Genomic DNA, 22,810 nt, shown 5'->3' with positions numbered 1-22,810 from the left:
ACGAACACTACTGGTTATGAAATACACATAAAATCCAGGAGAGGTGATACGGTGTGTTGATAAACCCTGCTTTTGTGAAGTTGTGGATCAATATTTAGTTCTTGCGTTTATATGACTGGAGACCTGATATTTTCAAATTAAAAGCATATGTCCAACATTTTTTAGGTCAAAGTGTAATTTATTCCCGGACAAAGACATTTCTTGGTACATAGACTTCATTATACGTGGGTACGGAAAAGTGACTGACTGCTGTTGCAGAAACACAATGAAATTTGAAGACAAAATGCTGTTGGTTTAAAAAGTTCCACACAGAAACCAAACAAAAGGGTGACGTGTGTTTGTGGCTGCTGATGGACAGCTGGATGCAGCTGAATCATATTGTGTAACCGATCTTGTTTTCTCCACATTCTCTGGAAGCCCCAGAATTCTCCTCCTTATTGAATATCTTATTCATCCATCTGGAAGGTGAAATACAAAATGTGATCTTTCTGTGAACACCTATGAATGGAAAGTCAATGGGTTTACCCTGGCAGTGATGCAAAATCAGAGTACCGTAGTCTTTTAACAGTCTGGAGCTTTACAATTTGTGAACATGCCAAGATAAAACACTGCTTTGAGGATAAAAGAAGAAAGTATAAGCCTCCAGAGATGCTGTGGATTAAGAATTTTCATTTGGATTTTTATGGCGCATGGTTGAATTTTCATGTTTCGGTGAGCGGGCCCTTTAATTGAGGTACTGAACTTCTTTTACGTGTCATGGCAAACGCTCACGAGTTTGTTTCCTTTCAGCTCCCACCATCCACTCAAGTATATCCGTCAAGTGGCTCAGAGTTCAGTCGGCTTGTAATATGAAGGAGCATGAGGTGAACACTGTACATCAGCATACTGACAACCGACAAGCATCAACATAGACAGAAGTCATTATATTGACAACGATGCTGTGCATGCAATCTGGCAGAATGTTGCAATCCATAGTGGAGGAGGTTACCTGAAATCCAAACCAAAAAAGTCCTTGGGAGGGTGCGGAGAAGGGTGGAAAGATATTTGCATAGCCAAAAACAAAGGTAGTGACACAGTAGAACACAATGAAATAATGTATATCTACACTTGGACCCCACCGTACAGCACTTTGTCCAACTATCAGTCAGTATGTTATAAATACGTTGGGCGCGTAGTGAAAACCGTGGCGGGGAACAGTTGTGGCTCAAGACTTTGGATCTCTGCTACATCTGGACGTGTTTAACAGTCACACTTACGCCAAGTCAGAAATTCTTTTCGAGTACATAAATAAGGTCCCTTGTTTTGCTTTCTGGGCCTCATCCACACAGTCCCAGAAAACACATCTATAACGTCCTTTGGATGAAAATTTGGCTCGTGTTATAATACTGCATACGTATGGATAATGGGATTTTTTCCAAAGTCAGTAAGGAATGACGAAGGGATAGAAAAAAGACTCGATGCAAGGGTACGTGTCTCATAAAAAGGTGCAATCTGTAATAGTCCAAAGTGCTCTGCCTGCTTGGTAATGGTGTACTCTTGTTTCCTGTTTTTATGTGACGGCATTCTTTAAAAACAAATCCATAAAAGGTGAGATCCCTGCATATACGTGTGTATTCCACAAATGACTTAATAACTATCTTCCACAGATAAATTAACTTCGGTTGGTTTTGTCAGGAAAAAAATAAACATAAAAATGCAAGTGTGAAAAGTGACATTTTACAGATTACACCTAGTTAATGAAGTTTTTTTTTTTTTAAGCAGCAAAATATAACAATACTGTCTTAAGAAGAAAAAACTAATAAAAATCCAGTGACTAGATTTTCGACCATAGATCTGCACACAGAACATGGTGCAAGTTTTGTAAAAATAAATACATAAATACATACATGGGTAATCCATCCTTACACATATTGTATCATAAAATAATAGAATTGTAGGACAATTACAAAATTTACTTATACAAATGCATAGTCCACATGCATCCAAGAGTAGGCCAAGCATTTTGTCTTTTCCTTTATGGTTTTGTTTGGTGTATCTTCTCCAAGTGAGTGAAATGGATTAAAAGGTGTGCGTTCTCTGGTGTGTATGGCACTTTCAGTACAAGAACATGGGTTACACACCAGATCGCTCTGTGCTGTTGCTTCTCGTCTCAGGTCTCGAGCCAGTGGGTTATTTGTGTTTAAGTTCACAGGTCAAAAGTTGAGAGGTACATGCCCGGGCGTGTCCGTGGTGCTCAGTGTGCATGTCCGGAAGAGCTGTGTGAGAGCAAATACTGAAGAGATGAGCACGTTGCAGTGTTTCGCTAGCAGCCTAACCCCGTCGCTCTCCCCTTCCCCCTGGCCGGACCCGGTTTGAGAGGAAGCCTTAGCCCCGACCCGAGCACCAGTTCCAGCTGTCTCAACTGCCCCAACAAACTCCTTGTAAAGTCCCACTATCTCCTTTAACTTGTCCATGGGTTCTTGTCTATCATCGTCGTCACCTCTGTGGGCCGGACTTTTATTTTGGCAGGTGTCGCAACCGGTGCAGGAGTTTCTTCGCAGACAAGCTTTGGACAACTGAACCAGAGCGTTGAAGCTGTTGGACAGAGAGCGGAGGGCTTCATCTGGAGCCCAGCCTACGCGTGTTGCTCGCTGACACCCAGATGCCAAACGCCGAGCCTCTGCCTGGAGAAGAGTCCTTTCTGCCTCTGTCATGGCAGCAGTGCTTGTTCCAGTACAATTTAAGTTGAGCGTTTGATTTGTGGTTTCTTCAGTTCCATTATGATTTAGATCTGTAGTATCCGGCTGTGATTCTTGGCCTGACGTTTGTTGGGGTGGTTCAATGGCCCCCCTCTCTAAAACCAACAAAAGCTGATCTATATCTTGACGTAGGGAGGCAAATCCTCCTTTCAGTCCACCATAGTTTTTGTTTGTGAGTGAACGAAGAGGGCAACCACCTGAAGTTGTGGGTGAAACTGGACGTGAAACTAGAGGACTGATTTCAGAGGAGGCAGTAGAGAAAGTGGAGAGGGGGCGAGGGTTGTCCCTAAGTAATGACAGAAGGTTGGGGTTGGGACATGGTGTTGTAGGAGAAGAGGCAGGCACAGGTCGGGGAGGTTTGGGATTTGTGCGGCGGGAGAACTCGTAAACCGTAAGCTCCTCATCAAAGCTTACAGAATCCTCGGTGTCGCCACTGAAGCAGTTAGCATAAACAGTGCGGCAGCCACAGGCTTCGCGGTGTTGTTGTGGAGGAGTGCTATCTGTGTACGAAGACGTCGGCGAATCGCCGCCAATTTGCATACTACACACGCCTCCCAACCCCACAGCCGAATGGGGCCGTGACTGAGGCTGCTCTGAAGAAACACTACCACGGTGTACCAAGCTATTCTCTCTGCAGCTGAGGTTAAGATGTGAGCTATTTGTTCCATTAGCCTTTTTCATATATGTAGACACTTCTTCTGCGTCTTTGATGGTGGCTATAACAACTTCAGCTCCATCCTCTAGAAAGCTTCCTTTCGCTCCAGATTTGAAGTTTACGTTCTCTTTTTCCTTCACCGGAGTCTTGTTCAAGTCTGACAAACCGCTGGCTACAGACAGACCAGAACCGAATCCTGACGTATCCCCGTTGATGGAGCTAGAGGAGGGATAGTCCAGATTCCCCAAAATTTCCTGAGAACGAGTCATGTACCAAGGCAGCGCTTGGATCTTCCCTCGAAGGGAAGAGGCTGGAAGTCTGCCTCCGAGACTCGATGAGCTGGTCCTCAGGTCTGATCCTGAACCAGAACGTCCAGTTTCTTTGCTTTCAAGACACCCAACACCTTTGGAATTGGTGGAAATGAGAGAGGTGGTAAGAGTAAGAGGAGCATCAGTGTTTTTTGGTGAGAGGCTTTCATGACTCAGAGAAACCCTCCTGCCCCCAGACCCAACACTGCCATTGCGACTACTCCAAGGGTGGATCCCATTTGGTGGACTGATGCTATCCTTAAAGATCCCTTTATTTGGATCAGTTGGGGAAACTGGAGAGCTGGCAGGTAGTGATAAGGGGTGGAAATTTGTTGCAGCAGTAGGTTTTGGGGGCACCGGTGGAGGAATGGCTAGCTTTGTCCCAGAATTACTTCGAGGAATTGTGGGTGGATTTGGTGAATTTTTTGTATTAAGGGCAGTTTCATTACTTCTCTGATCTTTACAGGCTTCCTTATCGTTTGCCGCACATGATTTGTTAAAGGAAGTAACGTGTGTGTCGATTTTATCTTTACTCTGTTTCGGAGCAGTTTCTTGTTTCTTTGAGTTTTCCTCTGTTTGCGGCTGTACTGGCTGTAAGTCCTTGGTGCACCGGACTGCTGTGATCAGGTTTGACGAGGGAGCAAGTCCACCTCCTCCAGAGGTAACTGATTTGAACTCCATGGTGTCTGGCTCCATTTCCAGGAGTTCAGATGACAGTCGTCCAGAGGCGTCCCCATTGCAGTGGGCGTATGATCTCCCATGCTTGGGGGACTTGGGAGGAATAATCTGAGGTTTGGGAGGCAACTGGGGCTTTGGTGCTAAAGGTGGTTTGACCTTAACTTCACATTTCAGAGATGGTTTCGATGGACTACATTGTTGATTCGTAGGCTCATTTGTGCTGTCTTTACTTTTCCCAGTTTCTTTCTTTCTAATAGACGCATGAGTTTTATTGTAAACAGGCGAGGATGGCTCTTTTCTCGTGACGCTAGGAAGACCATTCCAGGCTCCAATCAAACGATTAGCATTCCGTTGATCGGCCAACTCTGCATCTGTGACAGAGAAACCAAGGAGTAGAAAAGAACAGGCATCGTTGGGTTAACATTAAATATTCCACACTTGATCTGATGAAACTGGTGAGGCAGGTGTGTCAAAAGAACAAAAAAAAACATGCCATATTAGATGAAGAAACTTTAGACTTATTCAATATGGACATTAAGAAATACTAACCTGATAGATCAGGAATTGGGGGTGTAAATCTCTCCTGTGCATCATAAAACTCATCCTCAGATTCAGAGACAGCGTCTTTGAGAAACACAGTTGATTTCGGGTTGGGAGAAGGTGTCAAAAAGAGACCATCTTCATCCTTGGAAAAGCGTTGCTCTGGCTGTCCAGCTTTGTTGCTGGGAATGGAGCTTGTCCTCAGTGGAACTTTAGGAGGAATCTTTTTCTTTCTTTTAACTGGTGACTTTTCAAAGGGAATGCTGTCGATCATTCGCAGATCTCTTGAACTAGGTATCTTGGAAATGCGTCTGAGTTTCCCCACATCATGGTCCTCCTCCTCATCATCATCATCATTGTCATCATCACTCGTCGCCTCGGATGGGCTGGGGAGAAAATCCGCTTTGGACAGGTCAGCAAAGCAAATGCAGTTATCGTTGCCACGGTAATTGAGGTTGGTTGGCCGTAGAGGCCCTTGGTGGCGTTTTGGATCTAGGAGGTAGGGTTGATGAACATCCAAGCTTTGGCCATCCTCACTTGAACGTTGACCACAGCGTACATCCAGGCGATTTGGGGCTTTGGCTGTCCCATTGCTGTCCTCTAGGACAGCACTCAGGGAGCCACTTGACAAACTGGAGAAGCTGCTAGTGACTCGTGGATCCGTGTGGTACCAGGTCCTCTCCGTATTCATTTCATCATCAATATGGCAAAATCTACGCATACCACTTCCTGTCGCCCCTCCTTCCTCTTCGACTTCATTATCGACACCTTCCGTTGTCACTATTATTTTCACTTCCTGTTTTCCTTGGTGCTCCTCCCTTTCTTTTCTTTCTTCCTCCCTCCTCTTTTCTCCCTCTTGTCGCCTCCTTTCTTCCCAGTCCTGACTTGCTGAGTCTATACATTTGTAATTCTGAGAATCCATTGGGTCATCTTCATCTGATGAGTCATCTGAGTCACTACAGCAGCGTGACACGTAACCTAAAATACCAGGAAAGCACAAAATCACCCCAAAAGAATCACACACTCAAATTTTAGTCCAATATGAGAACAATGACATTTATATCACTGGTGATAGAACCCTTTTTACTCTCTTATATGTACTAACTGACATCGATGGCTAAAAAAACAGTATCATATAGTCAAAGCTAGAAAACGACCATTTGAAGTGAAACAATATTTGCTCACTTGATAGGGATTCATAGCACACGCCCTCTATTACGGCGAACCTCCCACACACACCTTCTTCAGCAGGAATGCGGTGCACCCTCACTTTTGGGCGCCCCAGACGGAAGACACTGACAGTGGGATCCACCAGGAGTTTGTAGTAACCTCCCAGCAGACAGCCTAAGTCTTTGGCTGCCAGAGAGTCCATCAGTAAGGCAAACGGCTGAGGTGGGAGCACAAAGGAAGAGTAGGTAATGAGGTAATGACTGAAGCCCCTTAGGCTGAGATTTCTTTGTGTATTGGCTGTGAATTGACCTATATTTACTCAAGCATGAACCTATGTGCAAATGTGATGGCAGCGAGTACCCATTATGGCTGTCCATGTCAGCGTATAAATGCCAGCATGTTTATAAATAATAGAGTCCACTATCAAGAGGACCACGTACTGTATTTATGGATCCTTCCATACCTTCATGTCGTGCAGTGAGATGCGCAGCAGGCTGACTTTATCAGACTCTGACAGCAACTCCACTCGGCTGATGCTGCTGAACTCCACCAGCGTAGATATCACATTGAGCTTGTGGTTGATGACCTGACTCATCCCATACTTGGCTCCCACCAGCAGGCTGACTAACACCTCCCTGTCCTGAAGCTGAGTGGAGGAAGATGAAAAGAGAAAAGGTAAGGGACATGATGTGCCAGATAAATTGGTGATATGAAGCAGCTTCAGTCAGAGAACATCCGCTTACAGTCTTACCATCATTGTAGCTGTATATGATCGCCCCCCGTATGAAATGAGCTCTCCCAGTTGAGTGAGGTAGGCCAACCGCGCTTGTGTTGCAGAAATCACCTACAATGTAAGATGCAGAAGGAAAATGCTCAGTGATCAAATGCTTCATGTCATTACGTACCAGAGCGATGACAACTCAACCAGTAGGATAAAATAAGGCTAAACCATAACTCAATAGTCTGTGTCTACCTTCTGCCGTGGCTCTAGCAGGGACTGAATCTTCTTGAGGTGGTAACTGATGGCTTTCCTCAGGTCCTTCTCCCTCATGTTGCTCAGTAGTGTTGGAGAGATGAAACTCTCAAGGCCAAACTCCTTCCTGTTCCCACCACACACGAGGAGATTTCGATAAAGCATCAACTGTCTGAAATACCTCTAAAATGGTTACAAAAGATGGACGGCGTATTATTGTGTTACTGCAGCGTTTCGGCCTGGGAACACAGCCAGGCTTGTGCACATAACACACATACTGTTGGACTCACGTGATACTCTTGATAGAGGTCCTGGTGTGTCCACAACTGTCTAATCTCTCGTGCATGTGCAGTGCAGCCAGGCGTAGTGCAGTGTTGCACTTCATTTCTACTGCAAAGCGCTCCTGCAGCACATCCCCAACACTCTGGACACAGACGACATAATACATGAAAACATCACGAAGCACATGTGTGTGACTTTAAACAAATACCACTGTAGGACAGGGTAGTACCAAGAGGCATTTTAGAGTGCACCAGCAGAGATAAACCTTATCTAATCACAATCGGACAGGGATTTGAACGAACGCGTGGATAAATTTTACTTCTCTAACCTGTAAAAACAGATACTCAAAGGCAGTGCGATCATCCTGCAGCAGGTCTGTGGGGTCTCTGGGGATGAAGGACACTCTGAACAGGCATCTGTAGTCATGTGAGTCTTTTTTCTGCACCACCTAACAAAGACAAAAGTGTGTACTGCAGTGAAATACTAGCAGCCAGTAGAATGGAATATATCTGTTTTCTGTCTTTTCCTCAACCTTCTGTATGAGCTCGTCTTCATGCAGCAGCAGCAGTTTAGTAATGCTGTACTGTTGCTCCAGCACTAGGGCAAAGTACTCGATGGCCCGGATGGACAGTTTATCCTTCAGAGTTAAAACAATGTCCTAGAATGGAGAAAAAGTCAACAGATCAGACCCTCTTCGACCAATGTTTCATCCCAGTTTGCTGATGGTTTGTGGTAAAAAAAAAAAAAAACCTCTTCCGAATCCTTTGACCTAATATAGAGGTAATGCCTGCTCAAATATTCATACTTTTGTTGTTACAAAACACATGATTGCCTGATTATAAAATACACATTTCAATTTATTCCTTATAAATATAATGGAAACAACATTTTTCCCTGCAGTATCTGTCCTTTCTTCATTTGGAGGATTTAGCATATTCATCATGGTGTAGATTGGCAAAACTGCAAATTTTCACATGCCACTGAGCTAAAAGTCATTCTGTCATCTCATTTTATGAGGAAACTAAGAAATTACCAGTATGGATTCAGGCCACCCAAGAGTCAATAGCTTAAAAATATGGTAAAAAGCACTTATAGTTCTCATATTTTTAACTTAAATAACCAGGATGTTTTGCAATATAAACATCCCCACCATGTAAAAATGCTCATTTTTTCAAAACTCCCAGAAAAGATGCACAATAACAGGTGCTTAACTGGTACCTTGACAGTTGTGGTGTTGTCGAACTTGAAGGCTTTTGTCTGTCCATTTTCCAGGTACACTTTCAAGACATTTGGCAGAAAGAGAAGAGAGTTTCCCTGGTGGAGCAATGGGACAGGTGTCATCGTGGTTAGACAAGAATTCATATTAATAGAAGCTTTATGTCTCCACAGAAAAAATGTCCATATCCAGGGATCAGTATCCAGAGACAGCCATTCATCAGAAGATCACAACACCTGAGTGTGCCCGTTGACCACCACCTCCTCGGCAAAGCGCACTTTAACTGGATTACTCCTCAGACGAGCCCTCTTCTCTGCTGACATGATGGATGATTTGGGATTCTGCAATATGAAAACATGAATGAGATCTATTATGCACATGTCTACAAACCGGTTTGAGCACACAAGGATAAATCTGAGGCACACGCACACTTTTGTGTGAAAAGCAATTAATCCTGTCAGAAGATGAAAGATGCAAGTCACATGCTTGGAAACACACAGAGAGCTTGTACAGTAATGAAATGACAGATGGTGTCAGCACCGGTAAATGAGTGTGTGGCTCATCAATATCTCATTGTACTCACTGTCATGTGTCGCAGGATAGTCACATTTATGCAATCCTCCAAGTCCCTGGACATAAAGAACAGATAGATGACACAATTCAAACACGCACGCGTGCGCGCACAAGCACACACACACACACACTTCTTCTTTCACACTTATATTCAACCATGAGCATGAAACTGTGAACATGCTGCTGTGCACAAAGTGAAGCCATCCTTGTGAGATGGAAATAAAGCAGGAAATAAAAGAAATAAGATCTAATATCATTTTTTGCGTAATTGCACAATTCCACAGGGGGACTCTGCAAGTCTCACCTTAAGATGTTTGCCACCTGCTCTTTGCTCAAATCCTCCAGAACTGTGTCATTAATCTGCAGCACCTGATCCCCTGGAAACAGAATCCCATCTGCAGGACTCCCTGGCACGCACACACACACACACACACACACACACACACACACACACACACACACACACACACAGAGCATATAACGATAAATATGTTCAGTTAAGGAAAGATACACCCTCATGCATGAACGAGCTGATGCATGCTGGGTAATCAACATGGGCTGACTCAACAGTGTCCAGCTGGGTGTCATCCAGTCAAGCTCCTCTCTCTCTGCAGTCTCTAGTTATTTATACTCATTCTTCTCCAGGCAGGACCAAGTCGTGCCAGGTTCATCTGACTCTGACACGCACGCACATTTGCCCGCGTGGCAAAGCCTCATCGCTTCATGGTTTTTCACCCACTCACTCGCTGCTTTGTAAATACACACAGGTGACACTTTCACACATTCTCCATTTTGCCCCCCACTCCCTGCTTTCTGCTCTGCCAATAAAACGGCCCTCGTGATTTGTGTTGCCATTGTTTCCTTTTTCAATCCTTTTTCCTCCTCCAAATTGTCCTTGTGTTCATCTCAGGCCCCACACCCACAGACACACCCACTCCACCCCCCACTGCTCATGTCGCACTCACGTGTAATTGTTTTCTTACGTTATCCTGATGGAATCTACTATTAAATATTTGCTTCTTTCTTTCTTTAAGACGGCACCTGGCTGAAAGATTTCCCTCACATTCTTCCTTGACTTGAAAAGAGACGGAATTTGGCTATATCCTATTTCAGTGGCCTCACATTTTAGTTTGAAAATGAACCACAGGAACACGATAACGGGACAAATGCACAGACTTGTACCTGTGACGACATCCCTGACCAGCAGGGGTCCGTTTGTAGTGAGACTGAAGCCATGTCCAGTGCTTCTGTCCAGGACCGGGTCTCTGGTGATCTGCAGCGTAAGCTTGGCCTGGAAGTACTGGTTGGACACACTGTTGGAGCGTTGTGACCTCCCATCGCCTAGCAACCTCTCTCTGAGAAGGTCAAACAAAGCCACATGTTACTGGATAATATCATTATGTGAGCTAAAAAAAAATCCCAACTCAAACATCTGAGAAAAAACATTGACAGTAAACCAAGGTTTTATTTTTATAGTTTGTCTTAAAAACTGAATCAAAGGTCACAATAGTGGCTGAATTTAATATCATACAAGGAATTTCAGCCTCAGAGCCCCCGATTTATGGTGGTGCCTGCAGAAACATCTACCACATTCTCCTGTGACACATCACAAAGACATGAAGCAATTTCAATAAAGTTGAAACTTTGTGGAGGCAAGAAAAAGAGTGCCTACGGGGATTTGTGGGCGTGTGTAATGCACGTTACGACAAACAGTCCTGTACTTTTTGAGATTTTTCGGTATGGGCTGAGGTCGTCCTCAGACCCGCCGACAGGGCAACAAGTGTTCAGGCACAAAGATGTTTGCAGAAACAGTCAGCACAGGAGCTGGGGGTCACAATATCCTACAGTATCTGCTCCAGTGCATCCTGGCAACACTAGCATGTATAATATGTTGTGTTTACAGCAAACCACATCCTCTGTTTGAGGTAAACTGTTGCAACATTTAAAAAGTCCCCCTGTAACATTAACAGGGACTTTACTGGGCTGCTGATCTGCACCACCTTTTCCAATGAGAGGAAAAGGCCGCTCAAAAAGAGAAAGCAGCATTCTTGAAAGCATACTTGTGGTTCACTCTGGGGAGTGCCTGCTACAGAAAGACATTCAGGTCTCCAAATGTCCTCTGTTATTGGTTACGTTAGTTAATGCTTGTGTTTAAGAAATCCTCTTTCCTTGGTCTTCTTATTTTAAACCAGAGAAGAGTGTATTTTAAAAACACACCACAGTATATTTATGCAAATTCACTTGCACATTATAGAAACTGACAAGCCTACAGGGTGTTAAAAGGGTTTTATCAACTGCTTATCCCAAATATTCTCAAATAAATAACTATTGAACCACAGCTGTTTGTTAATTTGTTAATGATTTAGCGGTTTTCCTCTTCACTGATCTCGGTACCACGGTTGTGCCCGCAGTAGCTATTTTACCTTAATGCAGATACACGAGAATCTGACCACATTCTTACTGGTAGAAAACAGGAAATTTAGAAAAACATTGATTATATTTATTAAAAGTTCTGTATTAGATAAATACGTAATGTAGATGTGTTCAGAATAGGAGGATTTAGTGATTCATTACAGGCAGGTGCGAGATTTGACACAAGTCTGTAGCAAACCAGCGTTTCCCTTCTTTTATAAGGTCCTGAACTCCGAATGATTGATGCTACATCAGTACCTGCTCAGCGATTCTCTGGTGCGGCGTATTATTGTTCCCACCACCTGCTGCACCCGACTGGTCCCCCGAGCTGGAGACCTGCTCCTACATCGCTCCTTCTCCTCCATTTATCTGAAGAGACAGACAGACGTGGCCTCATGAAAAAGAAGACATGAAGAAGAGGCGCATGCGACGCTTGCTGCGAACAATCAGGGAAGGAGAGCGAGCCAGAGTATCCTCCGCATGAGCGGCGCAGCCTGCACACGTGCGCTCAAGAACACAATGACTCGCTCCGACAGAGACGCGCCTCCAGTCATCCGCGGCCTTTTTGGCCACAAAGATTCAAGAAGCCGGTACTGTGGCGGTGGCTTAAGCCTGTATTTTTCTGGAGCAGACACATGACTTTTGGGCTGCAGTGCACGTCGCCGGTCGATGCTTCCCTGCTGTGCAGTGACACATTTTGTCTGCTGTTCGCAGCGTTATTGGATTGTTCAACCTCACCAGGCAGAATGAAGGGAGGAACATTTTGGCAGCCTGGAGAACAATGCACCCTAGATGTGATCAATCAAGCTATCAGTGATGAATCCCTTCCTGACAGCTAACAATCTCTTCCGATTCTTTTTACTGAACTGAATTCTATGAGGACACCGTGCTCTGTGGCTGACACTGCCTCTCTCTGGAAGCGATGACAGGCATCCTTCAGTAATAGTGAAGCGTGCGGTGTAGTTCTGGCCTTTAAGAGGATTAAAGGCCATTATTCTACACGGGCCCACAGTGGTCAGGGTGTCACTTTAACACCTCTCGTTGATCCGGATTGAGCGAGATTGCTGTGGCTGAGTGATTCTGGGCAGATGACATCTGGGCCGGGACACGTGTGACGATGGTGAGAAATATAAAACGAAAGGTCAAGCAGTGTCGGGCGGGTCACGCTACGTGCTCTGACTCCCGATAATGTGCTGGATGCTGCTGTAAACTGTGCTGAATGGGGTGTTTTTTTCTGCCTTCATTCGCTCTCTTTCCCCTCCAGTCTTTGCCGAGTCAGATGGTCTTCTCAGATGTCAGTCGGCAGAAAGAGTCAGCCATTTTTCTCACACATGCTTATCCTCAACATCTGTCCTGTTCTGTTGTCCTCCCTCCTTGGACCTTGACTTGATTTAGGGCTGTAATTTATGCACTGGTTATAAGTGCATCCTGTTTTGACCATGAACAAAGGTTTTGTGTTTAAATATATCTTGGAGAAAATGGTTTATTTTTGTCAGTGTACAAAATCAGGAGCTTTTCTGCACATTTCAATAACTCAGCAGCATTCTTGAAATAACAGCCATGAGCTTGTGACTCACCGTGATGTGGGTTGTCTCTTCAGGACTCCAGAACACAAATACTCTCTCGCCTTGTGAGACATCAGCTCCGCAGCCCCTCCAGGATTGCCTAAAAAAAGGTGGAGGGGGGTCCTAGTGATCATCGGGGCTCCGAATCTGGAGCAGCCACCTGTGCGGAGCAGAACAACAGTGTCAGAGTGACCTGTCAAGTCCTGCAGGAGAGACGGAAACACACTGGACTGTGTTTTTAAGTAACAGGGCTGATTTCAGAAAGAACGAGCAAGTGTGTCAAGCAAAGCAGATGTGAGTTCAAACCAGCTCTGTGGTTTTGGTTTTCCAAGAGGCCCTTCCTCTGGTCCCCGAGGCTTTCTTGCTCTCATTCTTTCCCTCGCTCTCTCTCTGTCTCTCTCTCTCCCCGGCACCCTCACAGCACAATAAACCGACGAGGCACTCCATCTCCATCGAGTTGTCGAAATTAAAATTTCATACCACCCAGTTAAGTTAACAGTTCTTACTGGGCACACTCTAAAAGCAAAGAGGACAGCTTTTGAATTCTGATGTGGTGGAGAGCGGAACGCGCTGCCAGCAGACAGAGATCTTGGCCGATAATAAAAGAGTGCAAGCCTTTCAGATCCACATCAGGGCAGATTTGACCGAAATCTTAGTTAGCCTCCAGCCTTTCCAGTAAAAAGTACATGGTGTGGGAGAAACTGAATCACCTGTTTTTGATTGTGACAAGGAAACGTCTCAATTTTCCCACAAGCGTTGATCTATAAACTCTCAGTGTTGCTTTTAAAAGGTGACAAAGGGAGTCGAGGAATTAGCAGTCCCATCTGTGCAGCTCCTCCATCAGGCCCGGTGCACGGTGCAGAGCTCATTCACGAGGCCCAGTGTCCCAGTGAACAGCCAGCAGAAAAGCCACACCAACTGCAGGGCACATGAATAATGCATGTGGCTAATGCAGCTAGCTGTGCCTTCCGACCGCCTCCTTCTGCCGCTGTGCCAAGACAGGCGAGAGAAGAACGGAGCAGAGAGGAGGAGAGACACAGGAGAAAAAGATGTATGGGGGTTGCTGGGTTGAGAAAGGGTGGGAAAGAGGAGGGGGCGAAAAAAGGGGGACGAGATTCACAGAGGAGAACCGGTCAGGAGAAAGAAAAGGGAGAAAGGACAGGATATTGTCGGGGGAAGCAGAGGGGGGAGAATTTTAAAAGGGTGAAGAGGCCAGCGGCGAAGCAACGTGAGAGTAAAGCGGCAGTAGAGTAAAAGGAGGACTGAAAGAGTGAGACGGAGGAAAAAACAGAGGTTTTGTACCGTTTTCGCTGAAGACAGAAGGCTCAGACTAACAACAAATGGACTTTAGAAGGAAAAAAAGTCCTGTTATGTTAAAAGAGCAGCCTTGGCTCCTGGGCACAAATAGCAGTTTTCTCTCATGGGCGTACGCTATGAGGAGGTCAGTAAACACACTGCTGCCGCTGTCTACTCATGTGACAGCGTTTTCATTAGATCCAAGACAGTAAAGCCTGTGTGTTTACGGGCTGCGGATGAGTTCGCTCCTAATCTGGTTCTGAATCAATGATAATCAAGAATCCTGTCCTGCAATAAGATGTCCCCAAGCCGCCCTCGCCTCGCATCAGCCCGTCGTGTTGCCCGTCTGACCTTGCATTCCAGCTCCCCTCTTTCGTCTCTTGAGTTTTTTTACTCAACTACGAGGAGATCCCGACAAAGCCTGTCTCAGCCCTCCAGTTTTGATGTCTGTCTCATTTCCCTGAGACAATGCCCCCACCAGTCTCTCTCCCTACTCATTTTCCACACAATGTCTCTCTGTGTCCTAATAAAACAGTCTGTTATTCACTCCTGTTGCTGTTCCGAGCTCATGCACTCAATAGAAATGTTCCTTTCTTCTCTTTGGGGCATTAACTGTGGAGCTGAAGCATCAGCTTCTGTGCGACCATCTGGAGAGAAAGACGGCTGACGTTTTGGCACCGTTAGGCCACAACGGGTCACATCAACCTGGGTGAGGATGCAAAGCTGCATTTGGGTATTTGGGGAAAGCTGAAAATACCACCGCTGCTCCGTCAAATAACATAATCCAAGCTAATGGTTGTGACGGGATAAACTTCTCTTTAGTTAAACTCTTAGCAGTGCGGTGTTTTCACTATTAAATGAAGGTTGTACACACACACACACACACACACACACACACACGCACACACACACATACACACACACACACACATATACACACACACACCTAGCAGAATATGAGACTGCAAACACCAATACATCACATGAGACGTGAGGTCCAGCAGCAGCAGCAGCAGCAAAGGTTAGTTGAGCAAACCCACAATTCCCTCCCAGTCGCGACACCAAGCTAACTGGACCCTCGGTCCAACAGCTGCACACTTGGCAGCAAATCCCTTTTGTGCGTCTGGATGACTCTGGGTTATTTCAGTTTTCTAGCACGGCAGCTGGATTGGAACATATGCCACAAAGTTTGAAATGTGAGGGGCCAAATGGTTGACCTAGCATCATCCGGAGAATCACCATCGTCAGCCAAACGGAGCATAATTTGACACTTTAGCGAAGGGACAGAAGGAGATGCGGGCCAAAAGCCTCACAATGGTGTGTCTGCACATCCTTAAAGAGGCGGAAGGAGGCTCCGAAATCGGACACAAATGAAAAACATTTCAAAAACATTTTAAGGACCCTGTGTAACTTCAGAATCAAAGAGTTCTCATTTAAGCAGGAATGCACATTTATGACATTCACATGTGTGTTATGAGAACTTCAACATGAAAACAGCCTGATTTGAACAGCCTGCTTTACTGTAACAAGGGCGAGAGCTAACTGGTGTATGGCAGGAAGAGCTCATTCCAGGGGAAGACCCAGCGCTCCATCAAATCAACTCTGAGAATATATTTTATCTTTCCTGGCTCTTGGTCTTTTTTTGTTAAATTTCAGAGACGAGAGGAAGATGAGAGGAGCCTACAGAGCCAAGCTGTCGTTACCAAGACACAACTTTTAAAATATTCCATTGTTTCTTTAGTTGGAAACAGTCAACCCAGCAAGATATAAATATAACAACGGTGCTGATTTGAGAGCGTGCTTGTTATGGCAGTATGGTCTACAGCTGACAGTTGTCAGTTATTTATTTGACACATTTCCGGACATAATCGCATCTCTTTTTTTTTTATTCAGCCAGTCAGCTCCATTCCATTAGTGTTATGAAAACAAGCCTCACCGTACACCGCCGCTCTCGTTCCACTTTGATCAGCGACCTGGCAGAGCCCCGAGTTCCCCAGTGCGCCATTAAATAATGGGTCGTTTGAAGATTAATAGTGGGCTGTATTTGGTTTCATTTCGGCATCTGCACTTCTGACTGTTCCAGTGACATGCAGGTGGCGAGAAACAGGAGCAGATGTTGCTATGGCAGGAACCGTTTTGGATGTTAGATCACATATCTGAGGTGGATATTCTGTTCTGTCTCACTGTCTGGGACAATTTCCTCCAAACTCAGACATACTTCAAAAACTACTGAGGACAGAGCTTATCTGCAAGGGAAGTAATATAAGAGAAGAATACTGAGGTCACACTGGAGCTCTGCAGCAAACATATAAAGGAGGATTCTAATATATTATTTTGCAGGGAGATCCAGAAAAGATCCAGAAGAGGCAGAACCGATGATTTGCTGATGCTATGTGGCTGCCGTATCCCAACGTTTTACTATATGATCTCAAACAGTTTCCTGTTCAACGGTGCCATCAGCATGGAGCTGTCACATCAATGAGGTCGCAGCTCTGCTTTCCTCTGCAGCTGTACCACTGACACAGATTTGTTGTGAAGAAAACACACATCCACCATCCCTGACTCCTGAATGATGCCATTTATCTAGTGAGGATGATGTCGAATTCTACCAGTAAACAAAACCGGCCGCATCCCTCATCACCTTTGTTTATGGATTGATCTGATCAACTGGTCAAGACACGGGGGATTAGGGCAGTGAGACACCAGACCAGCGACACAGTGTGCCCTGGAGACATAGTGCAGCAAGGAGGAGGAGGAGGAGAGGGAGAGGATGGTCGACTGGCTCCAGTAAAGTGGGACAGTGGGGCAGGCAGCGAGGCAGAGCCAGTCTGACTCAGTCAGGCGTCACGTCCGTCCTGATGTGCGAGCGTATCGTGTTGGTCCTGAGGCAGACTGACCTCGGAGCAAAAACTCCCATCACACGTTGTAGCAGTCGCAACACCAATCCCGCTGCAGCAGTGTACAATCCAAGCATCCACATCCGGTACGGTGGGATTTATACTTAAACGTGTTGAAATCTGGGATGGCGTGGGGTGATGTCTCACAGACGGATGTAATATCACACGTTTCTTAATGGAAGCAGGACCAGCGGTGATAGGAAATCATGTCATGCATTAAACGAAGGCCCCAGAACAGCCAAACGCATTGTTCCGGTCTAGTTGTGTTGTCATGCCTGGCACGGCATGCAAAGAGCGCAAAGGAGGAGAGGTTGCTGTCGGCCATGGGATGCGCGGACAGACCTGAAAGGAGAGGCGGCCTCCTGCACGTTGCCTACGCCCATTGCGAGTGCGCGTCCCAGACAGGCTGCTGGCATCCCCCAGTCCGCCAGGGTTTAGTCCGCTCGTTTCCAATCTGTGGCGCTGACGGTGATTTCACTGCGCATATGGCAGCGTGGCATTCCACTATCACTGCTCGGCGCATGTGTTTGCGAACGGAATGCCGTTCATTCATGATCAGAACAACCGGAATTTCGACTGTAGGTTGATTCTGGAACGTCGGCGTTCATCGTTTGGTTCTGCTGCGCGTATCGATCGGTGTGCGCTTCAAATGATCGATGTATACTGTTGAAATTCTAACTTTAAATTGTTGTCTACTCGTGACCGTCAAATCAGATGGCTTAACAAAGGGAAAAAAAGGTCAATCTTTTGTTGTTTCCATAATATTAATCGGATTTAAATATCTACGACGCCTCTTTTTAAAGGGGGTGTGGGGTTAACCCCAGGCGGCGAGAAGACAGTCGTTCATTAATTATTCATTGCTAATTAATAAATGTTATTTCAGATGTATGGATGCGAGGTGGAGGCGCCAGACAACAGGGTTTTACGCTCTTTCATCAGACAATAACAACGGGAAATACCGACAAAACTCACCTCCTGGTGTTGGAAGCAGACGCACCGGCGCTCTGCGAAGCTTCTCCCGCAAAAAAAAGGATCAATGAGTCGGATCAATTCCAAGGGACGGACAGAATGTGTTTCTTGAAAATGTCGGCGTCCTCTCAGTGCGGTGATGATGGTGATGTGGTGCGTGGGGGCCTGGCTATATGCTGGATGCTGTCATCGTGCTGGGACTGCTCTCTAATCCTCGGCCCTGAGCTCTGAAAGAACCCACCCCCTCCCTCTGCTCCTCTCTCTCCTTCTCCGTCTGTCTGCCCAGAGGACCGCCACCCCGACTCCGCAAGGTCACATTACTCGCTGTTTTACATCAAAAACAATAACAACAACAAATATTGCAACCATCCTCTCTCTTGTGCTTATTGCTTTATTTCAATAGCAGGTAATACAGTTTTGTAGTTCAAAATAATACGTTTAATTTATTTTAAAAATTATAAAAATGTTTTCCCCTAAATGTATGTTATGCTACTATTTGACCCTTCAATGGATATTAAAGCTGCAAAATAGTAATTAAGTGCCGCAAATGTCCGGTTCTTATGTGTCCTTTTTGTAAGATTACATTAGACTGTAATAAAAGATGTTATACGGGAGTAATATGAAGGTAAAAGAGCTTCATTTTGGTCTATACATTTTTAGTTCGCCCATCAGTGCCTTGTTAGTTTGTCCCTCCGTGCTCGCCGTCTTACTCCGGTTAGACGTATTTCCGGTTTGTGAGCTCTTCTCTACCGTCCATGCTGGTGAAGCTGTAAATCGCGGTTGGCATTTCTCGACAGTTAAACCACCTGAAATCGTATTCAAAATGCTGAAATTGGAAGGTCTCGGTCCTAAAATGGACCCAGAAGAAATGAAAAAGAAAATGCGACAAGACGTCATCTCATCTTTAAGAAACTTTCTTATTTATGTCGCCCTTCTCAGAGCCAGTGAGTAAAGGCATATGACATTGACAATTACTGACGTTTTGAGCCTTTTTCGTTTTTGAACAATCTTATGTCTCTGAATATGGACAGTATTCAGTTAATGCCAATCTATGGAGTTGCTATGCAGCAGCGTTCACTACTGCTGAAGATATATCACAATGCACAGTTGTGGGTTCGATCTCGCAGTGATTCTAAATGGCCCATGTCATTCTTCTGTTTACAGCCCCATATGTGATAAAAAAGCTGGACAGCATATGACGGAGCAGCTGGTTTCTTTCTCAACCATCCACCCAGAGTTTACTGCATGTGGGACACAGCAGACCATCATCACCAGGCAGCTGGAGCTGTGACAAGCGCATGTCCATCACTGCAGCAGAGAAAACACCTATTTCTCTCTCTCTCTCTTTAAGTTATGTGTTTTCATTTGGTTTAAGTCTTTTTTTAGGTTGTTCACGAATTACATCATTGTTGTATACAAAATTGGAGACTAGTTGTATTTGTTGCATTCATACAATTAAAGCAAGCAATGTTTCCACGGTTGTTCTTGCATATCTTGCACTCTCTGAATGGAAATGGGAATATTTACTTTTTACATTTGATCTAACATTGATTTCTAATTTCCAACCTTGGTTTCCATGATAATTGAGGATGTAAGCAGGATTTTCTTTTAAAAAAAAAAAGTAATGTTGATGACGTTCATGAACTATGGTTGGTGGCAACGTGAGGATTCTGAGAGCTCAAAAGTCCTAATTAAAGTAGTAAAACCTCAGACAATTGACAATAAATTCTTAAAGTATTAAGGTGTGCTATACTAAATATAAAGCATTTAACAAAGCAACTTTATTTAGAAGTGACCATTGCTAAGTCAACTCAACATAGATGCGCTTCCCCAACTTCACCACTTGGTGGCAGTGTTTTACTCGCAGGTTCTCGGTGGCCATGACTGATGACGACACGCGACCGTTACTGGACTAGTTTTGTAATAATTTATAAAAGCCGAACTTTACGGAAATTGATTCCACAGCATATTTTGTGTTTAAGAGAATTTTTGGCAGTAGAGGAGGAAACCAGGTATCGAGGGTATACATAGACTCAACGCTCCGCATCCTGCCGGCTTATTGTGTGCGTCGGCCCGCCCATACTCCAGAGCATCTCCAGGAAACCGATGACAATAGGCTCTGCAGCCGAACATCACATTAGGTCTGTCTTTCTAATATAGCATCGTTTTCTGCTGAAGAAGAGCGCAAATCCTGGAGCTTTTCCCGAGCAGCGGGGCTGCTCATCGTAACTATGACCATCGCTGCATTGTTTTATTGCCAGCAGCAACGAGGATGCAGTCAGAACTAATTCCACCGTCTGTTATGGACTTCCCGGGTCATTTCCAGCTCCTTTTCAAGCAGCTCAACCACCAACGCCTCCATGCTCAGCTGTGCGACTGTGTCGTGATGGTTGGAGACCAGCGCTTCCAGGCTCATCGCTCCATACTGGCAGCCTGCAGCTCCCACTTCAGGGCTCTTCTGAGCACCAGTGACGGTACTGATGATGCTGGACCTGACGCGGGCGGACGGAGAGGTCCCAGCGTGATGAAACTAGATCCAGAAGTGGTAACTCCTGAAGCGTTCTCCTCCCTGTTAGATATGATTTACACTTCTACTCTCTCGCTGAGAGCCTCCAATGTGATGGATGTACTGTTGGCAGCATCGCACTTGCACCTCAATACGGTGGTCAAGGCCTGCAAACTCCACCTGTCCAGGAAACACTTTCCTGCATCTGCCCCTAAAGGTTGGAGGTCTGTGCACCAGCATGAGCGAACAGAGAGGGTGGTTGCATCTGTTACTGTGGAAGACACGGATGAGGAGGAAGTGGAACCAGAGGTATCACAGTCTGGAGAACTGGATGATCACAGAAAAGACAGTGTTGAACAGGGCGCTTCGTCAGCTTTAAGGCACAAGAGGAAATCACAAGAAGACAAGATTGGCAGCACGAAAAGGTCCTGCAGGGTGCCTCAGGGAGGGTCGCCGGCTCTCACCAGGAGCATCATCGGTACACTAGAAGGAGCAGAGGAAGTGTTGTCTCCAGACTGCCTGAAAACACTAAATCCGCTATGGGAAGGCCAAGGTGAGGAGGAGAGAGAGCAGAAATATGAAGCAAACAAAGGAGAATCAGAGGAGATCCAGCTGCCAAGCCAGTCTGACAGCAGCACGGGTGTTGGAGACACCGTTGAAGACAGCGTGGTCAAAGTAAAGGTGGGTGATGAAGATGATGGAGAAGAGGCAAAGACTGTGATGATTGAGGTGAAAAAGGAAAATCTTGGCTCCTACCCAACAGATCAGGGCACAATGCAAACCGCTTCGCCTCCAGCTCCACCTGAAGAGATCACAGGATATTTAGATGCACCGCTACACGACGAGAAGGTGGCCACCGCCTGTACAACAGACCCTGATGGTAGCTCTTTTCAAAAGGCGCTGTGCGCAGATTTTCAAGGTGACGCACAGAAAGAGGCTGGAGAGCTGGGCGACGAGTCGGCAGAAAGTGACGAACGCCTGGACAGTCTGTCAGAACTGGCCTTTTCCTGCTTCCTCAATCCCAGTAATGACAGTGTGATGGGAGCTCTCGATGAAGAAGTCAGCCTAGCAGCCCTCACCGCTGCGGCCGCTGCTGCAGCCATCTCTGCAGACAACGCACCTGCAACTGTCGCACACGAATTGAGCCAAAACTCAAATCCGACCATTGAGTCCCCCTCCGTTGTATTTCCAGTATCGTCTGTCCCTTTGCAGCAGTTCCTCCCGACTCAGAGCTCCACATTCAGTGACACACTTATCCTCCAGTCCACCCAGAACCCTCTCACGGGGTTCTTGAGTGGCATAAGACCAGGTCTTGCCCTGGAAGCCCCCCTTATCCAACCCTCCAGGGCCGGAAAAAGCTCCGGAACGACAAGCTTCCGTCGCATCGCCCCTAAAGTGCCTCCCGGATCGGAAACAGGCACAGACGGTTCCTCCGCACCGGCGGCTGACCGGCCAAGTTTAACCCGAGCTTCAGAGGATGTTTTATCCAAGTGTAAGAAGGCAGCCGCTGAAGACCACGTGCTGCTGGTGGAAGGGGAGAAGAAATACGCCTGCAAGATGTGCTGCAAGACCTTCATGAACCTCACGGACTGTAAGAAGCACATTCGCGTGCACACAGGAGAAAAGCCCTATCCCTGTCCAAAGTGCGGGAAACGCTTCAGCCAGTCCTCTCACCTGTACAAGCACTCCAAAAACACCTGTCTCACATGGGAGGAGGCCCAGCCAGGCTCCGAGGCTCTGCCATGATCTCCCCCACATCTGCATTTCTGACACTGATCCTTAATCAATTTTGAATTCATTTTCACTGATAAATTATTTTTGTAAATGTCGTTTCTGCGGTGAAGCATGCTGGTGTTATCAAATGACCTACGTGGTGTCCCGGAAAGCTGCTGTGAATAAATGAACTAGTGAAGGAACTCGCATCCAAGTCTGAGCGCACATCTTCACAAATGATGACGTGAAGGTTGACACGTAGCCAGTTTGTAGACATCGCATTTGAAATCAAAGCAAACGACGGGGAGTTTTTGGAGAA

General features: G+C 45.8%; 2 protein-coding genes and 1 long non-coding RNA gene across 8 annotated transcripts; 2 read left to right on the top strand and 1 right to left on the bottom strand.

Moving 5' to 3' along the window:
* Nucleotides 1-157: 157 nt before the first annotated feature.
* Nucleotides 158-18,459, bottom strand: frmpd1b (FERM and PDZ domain containing 1b). 4 transcript variants are annotated; one of them, XM_057043885.1, is made up of 17 exons: nt 18,276-18,459; nt 13,123-13,270; nt 11,804-11,914; nt 10,316-10,488; nt 9,438-9,540; nt 9,144-9,189; nt 8,797-8,901; nt 8,563-8,658; nt 7,877-8,002; nt 7,673-7,792; nt 7,353-7,486; nt 7,063-7,189; nt 6,841-6,933; nt 6,553-6,735; nt 6,105-6,306; nt 4,929-5,897; nt 158-4,750 (listed from the first exon to the last, which is right to left on the bottom strand). In XM_057043885.1, the coding sequence occupies exons 3-17, from the start codon at nt 11,908-11,910 to the stop codon at nt 2,193-2,195; spliced, it is 5,142 nt and encodes a 1,713-aa protein (XP_056899865.1). In that variant the 5' UTR covers nt 11,911-11,914; nt 13,123-13,270; nt 18,276-18,459; the 3' UTR covers nt 158-2,192. The 4 variants fall into 4 exon arrangements, with proteins under 4 accessions (XP_056899865.1, XP_056899868.1, XP_056899867.1 ...); XM_057043888.1 differs by having other exon boundaries at nt 6,159-6,306; XM_057043887.1 differs by lacking the exon at nt 18,276-18,459 and adding an exon at nt 17,646-17,664.
* On the top strand, nt 6,625-9,452 carry LOC130531772 (uncharacterized). The gene is made up of 3 exons (XR_008952186.1): nt 6,625-6,764; nt 7,685-7,770; nt 8,734-9,452. It is a non-coding gene; the product is annotated as an uncharacterized LOC130531772 (long non-coding RNA).
* tomm5 (translocase of outer mitochondrial membrane 5 homolog (yeast)) lies at nt 18,445-22,700 on the top strand. Of its 3 annotated transcripts, none has more exons than XM_057043895.1 (2): nt 18,445-18,583; nt 19,437-22,700. In XM_057043895.1, exon 2 carries the CDS (start codon nt 20,545-20,547, stop codon nt 22,522-22,524), a length of 1,980 nt encoding a protein of 659 aa, XP_056899875.1. In that variant the 5' UTR covers nt 18,445-18,583; nt 19,437-20,544; the 3' UTR covers nt 22,525-22,700. The 3 variants fall into 3 exon arrangements, with proteins under 3 accessions (XP_056899875.1, XP_056899874.1, XP_056899876.1); XM_057043894.1 differs by lacking the exon at nt 18,445-18,583 and adding an exon at nt 18,640-19,216; XM_057043896.1 differs by lacking the exon at nt 18,445-18,583 and adding an exon at nt 18,988-19,216 and having other exon boundaries at nt 19,437-19,753.
* Nucleotides 22,701-22,810: the final 110 nt, after the last annotated feature.

Source organism: Takifugu flavidus, chromosome 9 (genome assembly GCF_003711565.1).
Source record: "Takifugu flavidus isolate HTHZ2018 chromosome 9, ASM371156v2, whole genome shotgun sequence".
NCBI lineage: Eukaryota > Metazoa > Chordata > Actinopteri > Tetraodontiformes > Tetraodontidae > Takifugu > Takifugu flavidus.
Note: the sequence above shows the minus strand (reverse complement) of the source record. Positions and strands in the feature narration are given on the sequence as shown.

Bases quoted from the DNA above. Each gene is read 5' to 3' on its own strand.
- frmpd1b (XM_057043885.1), bottom strand. From the start codon at position 11,910: ATGGAGGAGAAGGAGCGATGTAGGAGCAGGTCTCCAGCTCGGGGGACC. The intron at 8,902-9,143 runs GTGAGTACAATG...TTCATATTGCAG, and splicing joins CTATCCTGCGACACATGACA to AATCCCAAATCATCCATCAT. The intron at 6,307-6,552 runs GTATGGAAGGAT...CTCCCACCTCAG, and splicing joins TCTCACTGCACGACATGAAG to CCGTTTGCCTTACTGATGGA.
- tomm5 (XM_057043895.1), top strand. From the start codon at position 20,545: ATGCAGTCAGAACTAATTCCACCGTCTGTTATGGACTTCCCGGGTCAT.